The following is a 6,697-nucleotide window of genomic DNA, read 5'->3' on the forward strand; positions in this document are numbered from 1 at the left end:
ATGAGACATCCTTTCCACACAGGGCCAACCTGTTTCCTTTTCCGTACCCCAAAATATTAAAAAAATGCCCCCAGCCATGCTCTCTTTTGGTAGAAGCCGCAGCAGCTTTACCGCAGGTGTGGGAAGCGTGTCTGCTTGTGCCACCGGGAAATGTGGCCCTCTGCAGCCCCTCCGGACCCCTGTCCCCCCACTTACCACGTGCCTTTAGATTGCAGCCAGGCACCTTCGTTGTGCCTCCTTTTCTGTTCTTCCCTGGTCCTGCTTTATTAGTATAGTTCCCTCCCCCTTTATGTTCTTACTCCCTTTCTTCATTTAAGAAACCTCTGATACGTCAGTTAGCGTTTTATAAATTTCTAAAGAATAAAAGAGCTGGGCACTGCTTTTTTTAGCGGCTCCAGGGATCCTTAGGCTGCTGTTCCCAGCTCCCAGGAAGTCCCCACGCAAAAGCAGCGAGCAAGGAGACGAAAGACCTCCTCTTGCCGTGGGTGATCTTCTCCAATTCAGCAGTGCAGCAGCACCGGTGGGAGCTTCACTCCTCAGGCAGGGCTGCGATAGCTGCAGTGCGGTGTCCCGGAGTTGTCGCAGTCCCAGAAACTGGGGATTTCTCCTAAAGGCTGCCAGGGATATGAAGAGCTAGCAGCTGATGGTGGGAAACAGGACGCTTGTAATTCATGGCTCCCATCCTGTGCACTTTGCTTTCTGCTCCTGATTCATGCCGCAGCCGTCATCTCTTCCCCCCAGCGAAGGTGTGTTGCAGTGTGGTTCAGTAATGTCCAGTCTGTTCCTCCAGGCAAGTACTTCTGGAGACTGACTCGCAATAAGCACTTGGTCTCCCTCCAGCCGGCCCAGATCCACCGTTTTTGGCGGGGTTTGCCTCTGAATTTGGACAGCGTGGATGCAGTCTATGAGAGAACCAGTGACCACAAGATTGTGTTCTTCAAAGGTGAGAGCAAATGCAGGGATGGAGATATCCCACACCCCTAGTGACGTGTCTTCCTGGTTTATAGCTCTGTGTCGAGGTGACTGTACGGTTTGACAAGCCCTGCAGGTAGGGGAAACGCGTGTCGTTCACGAACGCGATTCTCCCAGGCGAGATGGGAGACCGGCTGCCCAGGCCCGTCTGAGAGCCAGGCAGTGCCCGGCTGCGCGAAACGAGGCTGTTTGTTAGGAACGGCAGTCAAAACGCAGCAAGCAGGTTCCACGAAAAATGAGGCAAACTTCATTTAAGAAAGTCTTCAGACAAAGCTAATTGGTATCTTTGCTTTTCGAGAACAAAATGAAAGCAGAAACCACCATGCCCCTCTGCTTTACAGGGTTTGTTTTCTTTCCTTCTTGCCTTTTCTCTCTTTTTAATATTTTTTGCTGAGAAGAAAAGACGCTGAAGAGGAGACAAAAATGAAAACCTCAAGAGTAAAGGTTTGCTCATTATATTTCTGTTGCAATGTTCTTCTTAAAATAAGTGCTATAATCCTCTTATTTAAAAAAAAAAATCCCTTAACTTTCCTTCTGAAAAGCTGGAGGAGAGAGATTAGTTCTCAGTTCCTAAAGAAATGTCCTCCTAGCATCTTCCACATGCCACAGTGCCCCTAAAATCACTTGGTACCGTGGGATTCCCCTGGCAGCCCCGTGCTGGCCCTGCAGGCAGCGGTGGCCACGGCGGCACGGCCGAGGGCTGGGTGCGGGTCCCCAGGGCTGCCTGCCTGCTCCGCGCGATGATACGTCACCCCAGCGCTCAGAGTCATCCAAACCTCGGCCGGGCCTTTGGTCGTGTTTCCCAAAAGTCACGTGCGGGAAGAACTAAATATATCCCCACCCCGCGCGGTCCTCGCGCTGTGTTGCTGCCGGGGGCTGCTCTGGCGGCACAGAGACTCGGATGAGTTCCCCCCACCGCGGCTGGAGTTTCCTGCTCTCGCCATGAGCCTCTCGGCAGCGCAGCCCGGCGCGGCACAAGCTCGCTGCCCCGCGCGCCTGGCTCTGGCTCCGGCTCCGGCTCGGCTCCTAGCTGCTCCGCCGCCGTGCACTGCGCGCTGGGTCCGCCGCGGTTGGCAGAAAGCGGGTTTATGGGATAACTGGGCTCCGCTATGCATCTCCCGGTTGGAAATTGCTTTTTGTCTCTCTAACCTTGTGCTCCGAGCGGGGGAAGCGTTGATTTGGGAGGTGCCGAATCACACGAGTAAAGCCGGGAAATGGGTTTAATTCGGGGGAATCGAGCCAGCTGGATGATCGCGGTGCTTTCCCGGGGCAGCAGCCCTTCCTAGCCAGGCGCTGACGCTCCGGGATGTAGATCCAGCACCTCCCGCGGCAGCGCTGACTCCGCGCAGGGCTGCTCCCCGCCGAGAGCTCGGACGTCGGCGCGGCATCCGGGCCCGTGGCAGGGATGAGGCGCTACGCGGTGCGGCGGTGCTCTCGTTCCCGCGCGGCAGGGAGCCGGCCGCCATCCCCATCCGGCTGCGTGGGGCTCCCTTGCCGGTGCGCAGCTCCCCGGGACGGTGAGCGGGGGCAGGAGGCTCCCCGGGGATGGACAGACAGACGGATGGACCTCACGCAGCTCGGGTCCAGAAGTGACTGCGTGTGATGCAGGTGCCACAATTACAGCTGTGCCACATCTGGAGACGTGCCGCTGCAAGTCACCTCCCCTCAAACACAGCTCTCTGTGGCCCCGTGTAGTGCCTTAGTTAGTCCTGCCTAACTTGTAAAGTTAAGCTAGAGATTTTTCTTCCCAGCCATCAAATACTGTCTCGTTCTCTCTCTCCACTGCTGTTTCATTGATCCCTGGACAGAAACCAAAGCACGCAGATTACCCTGCTGCTGACACACGGGCATCTGTTTAAGTGCCTCTTCAAATTTTCCAGAAAATTGAGGGAGGAAAAACCTGATCTTTAAAGTAGGTTGTGTGATATGCAGAAGGGCGCTGCAGAGATCCTGCCTTGTCACAGGCTACCAGAGAGAGAGCTTATAAATAGACAGACCGCCCCAGCGGTTAGAGTATTAAGTTGGAATTGAGAGATCTGGGTTCATTTTCCTGTCCAGCCACAGGCTCCCTGTATGACTACGGCCAAGTCCTTTAGTGCTTCATTTTTTCGCTGAAAAAAAAGAAAATATTGACGGTGCTCTCCTGCCCAGGGTAGCATCAGAGCGGGTGGTGGTGGCTGTATAAAGCATCTTACGGACAGTGGGCTGCTCAAATGTGATTTTTTCAACCCCTGCACACCTTCCTTACTTCTCTTAAAATCAACAGGTCTTTCAGCCCGACTGACTCCAAAGTGTGGCGTGTTCCCTTCCCAGGCCGGAATATGCTGTGCTTTCCAAGAGCTGAGCCGCGGGCAGAATGTGCTCAGTTTGTCCTCAAAAGCCGCACGTAGCTTTGTATCTCTTGCAGTCGGATCTTAGGCAGAAATGAAATGGGCAGGACACCCCGCGCCCCGACCGAGCGCGTGGCGGAGGCGGCTGAGCTAGCGCGGGGCTCGTGGCCGGGAGCCGTCACGCCCGCAGCGGTTCGGGTGCAGCGCGGGGCTGTGCGCCGGGGAGAGGCTGACCCAAAAAAGCAGCGATTCGAAGAGATTCCCCACCGGGCTGCTTCCTTACGGTCCCGTTCTTCAGTGCCGACGACTCGGCCCTGAGGATCGTCACGGCAGCAGATAATGAAACGTCATTATATGTCTGTGGGGAAGGCTGGTTTCGGCTGTGAAACAAATGTGATTTTGCCATGCGCCTCTTTCCTTTCCTCAGGAGACAGATACTGGCTGTTCAAAGACAACAACGTGGAGGAAGGCTACCCGCGGCCCATCTCCGACTTCGGTCTGCCGCTGGGAGGAATCGACGCTGCCTTCTCCTGGGCCCACAATGACAAGACTTACTTCTTTAAGGACAATCTCTACTGGCGCTACGATGACCACGAGCGCCGGATGGATCCGGGGTACCCTTCAGAGACCACTTTGTGGAAGGGCATTCCCAGCCCTTTGGACGATGCCATGAGGTGGTCAGACGGTGAGTCCGGTGGGTTTTATTAAAAGAACACAGCTGATCTTTTTTTTTCAAATGATTTTTATACTAATGTATGCTCTTTTGCTCTTCGCTGAATTGGTTGTAGTTGGATTTTTAGCTAGATAAATGAGAATGTGGATGAAGAAATTTTTAAAGGAAATATTTCATCCAGAATTAGGACTGTTAGGACTTATTTTCCAGGGATTAGATTTCTCAGTGGTTTTTGCTCCCCGGAAAGACCATGGAAATTTTGTTACCGGAGATGTTTAAAGCCAGCCATTCATTCACAATAAAGTGATACCTCCAGGTTTTATTTACTGGTGACCTAACAGTGTAATAGCAGCTGTTAAACCAGGCAGAGGAGAGGATCATTTCCGGAGGCTTATCGAATTGAATTCCAGAAGCTGCTGAGAGCGACCCACCATTCGCTTTGAGAGGAGGCCCTCTAAGTGTGGAACATGCTTAGAGAGTTCAAACCCTCCCCGTTCATCGTGGGAAAAACGTGCTTGCGTGCAGAAGGTTCCCAGGGCCCAGCTGGGCCTTTCATGGGGGCAGAAGTGGTGCACAGAGCGTTCAGACCAGTCCTCTGCTGAGCGGGAAGAACTGAGCACACAGAGGTAGCTTCTCTCCCCCCTTTATGGATTATTTTTCTAAGAATAGGGATACCACACCATTACCAGTTATGTGAGGTTTTCTTCGGCCTTATCATGCCCTGTTACCAGACCAGGCCGCCCACTAAGGGCCACTGAGAGATGCGTACGAGGCTCCAGGTACGTGTATCCGTGGGTCGCGGCGGGCTGGTCGCCCTGCACACCCTCGGTGCCAGTGGGATGCCTCTGCCGCAGGCTGTCCCACCAAAGAGCTGCATCTCACCACGCGTCTGTCCTGTGGCTCCTGTCTGGCTCAGGCGTGTGTGAGATCCCAGACAGGCAGCAGCAGCAGCTTCCAGAGCGTCCTGCCACCACCGCTGTACTGACAGAGGGCACTGGCAAAAATGGCACGGGCCTGCGCTGCTGGTGTTTCAGCTGAGGGTGCCCGTGCTCCTTTGCTGCTGTAGACGCGCCTGTGTGGTTTCCACTGGAGGACTGCCCAGCTCCACTAATCTTGCCTGTGGGTTTTGGTTTCTGTTCCCAGGTGCAAGCTACTTCTTCAGGGGCAAGGAATACTGGAAAGTGCTGGACAGCGAGATGGAGGCCGAGGCTGGCTACCCCCAGTCCATCGCTAGAGACTGGCTGGTGTGCAGCGACATGCAGTCGGACTCCCCAGAAGCAGCAGGGAGCAGCAGGACTGGGGCACGCTCCAAACCGGGGCAGCATGATGAGAGCCGCTCAGAAAACGGCTACGAGGTCTGCTCCTGCACCTCATCCTCCAGTTCCCCGCAGGCTTGCCCTGCGCTCAGACTGTCGGCCAGCCTTGTGCTGACAAGCGTGTGGACAGCAGCACTGATGTGCGCAGCTCTATGACGTCTCATCACATGGACCGAACACCACCACGGTGCTTCAGGGACGGGAGGTGGATGGAATCCCCTGATGCTACGCTGTTTCAAGCAGAAGAAAACATTCCTAGGAACATACCAGAAAAGGGTTTTGAATTCTCCATGAGAAATAAACAGTGATTTTTTTTTTCTTTTTAATTTTAGTTTAAAGGTCTAATAACAGATTTTGAGTTCTGCACCTTCTTATTCCCCCATCCAGTTAAAGACGAGAGCAGCCTATAATGTCGAGTTTAGAAACGTTCCATACAGATGTGTTGCTTTGAATGTTTAAAAACTGCAAATAGGGGAGGGGAAAGCTACTGTGAACAACATGAGAACAGAACAAATACTGGTGAGATGGGGGCACTCTCCTGGGAGGAGAGGCAGCGGGGCGAGAGGAGACATGCAGTAGTTAAGATGACGTTTGATGACACAGTGTACACATCCCATTGGATGTACTAGGTAGAAAGAAACTTTGGCTTCACTAAGATTAACTGCAAGCTGATCATTTTACTATCCAATCTGCTGTGGTAACTGATGTCAAGATAACCTGTATCAGTTTCTATGGGTCAGAAACACCTTTGCCTTTCAGAAGGCGCTGCAGCTTATCTTTGTATCCAAGTCATTTGAATTTAAGAGTTTATCTAATAAACCTTGGCTGCCTACACACAGATCTCACAGTCATCTGCCACCTTCTGCAGGTGCTGACGGCCCAGGCTCGGGAGCAGCCTTGCCTCTCTGCAGGCAGCAAACCTGCTGTACGCAGCCATGCAAATGGGATGCAGTTACACCCACCGAACCAGTCTCATCCATGCACGCGAACTGACGGCTCTTGGAGTTTCTGTTTCAGGTTGTTTAATGTTTTGGATCTCATTCATTCATGACTCTGTCGTGCCTGGCTGCACTGTGGAGGGTGGGACGGAGTGGGGGAGGGATGCTGCGTAGTTAGCCTGAAACTCTTCTTGATAACTTAGCCAAAATTTAGAGTGGCACAAGAGCTGCACTGGAATGCTCCTGGCCATTTTCTCCCTGCTAATCCATTTCCTGAGATATAATTTGGGCATCTGAGAGTCCTTGAGAGGAGCGAGTGAGATCCTGTGGAAGGACCCGTGGTAGAGCTGTTGAAAAGGCCAATCTAGTGTTGTCATGGGGTGTCAAAGGGGAGGAACTGGCAGCAGCTTCTGGGACATGCTGTTCCTCTCTGCCCGGTTTCCTTAAGCCCCCACCATGGCTCCTTGC

The 6,697-nt window shown here is 53.3% G+C and overlaps 1 protein-coding gene across 3 annotated transcripts in view; it reads left to right on the forward strand.

Moving 5' to 3' along the window:
* MMP17 (matrix metallopeptidase 17) overlaps positions 1-6,125 on the forward strand; it is a 78,148-nt gene extending 72,023 nt beyond the window's left edge. Inside the window, exons 8-10 of one of the 3 annotated variants that reach the window (XM_064522046.1) lie at positions 791-943; positions 3,730-3,996; positions 5,119-6,125. In XM_064522046.1, coding sequence (XP_064378116.1) covers positions 791-943; positions 3,730-3,996; positions 5,119-5,447 — 749 coding nt within the window. In that variant the 3' untranslated portion in view covers positions 5,448-6,125. The remainder of the gene's footprint in view (positions 1-790; positions 944-3,729; positions 3,997-5,118) is intronic. The other 2 variants (XM_064522047.1, XM_064522048.1) reach the window with 2 other exon arrangements.
* Positions 6,126-6,697: the final 572 nt, after the last annotated feature.

This window comes from Dromaius novaehollandiae, chromosome 17 (genome assembly GCF_036370855.1).
Source record: "Dromaius novaehollandiae isolate bDroNov1 chromosome 17, bDroNov1.hap1, whole genome shotgun sequence".
NCBI classification, from domain to species: domain Eukaryota; kingdom Metazoa; phylum Chordata; class Aves; order Casuariiformes; family Dromaiidae; genus Dromaius; species Dromaius novaehollandiae.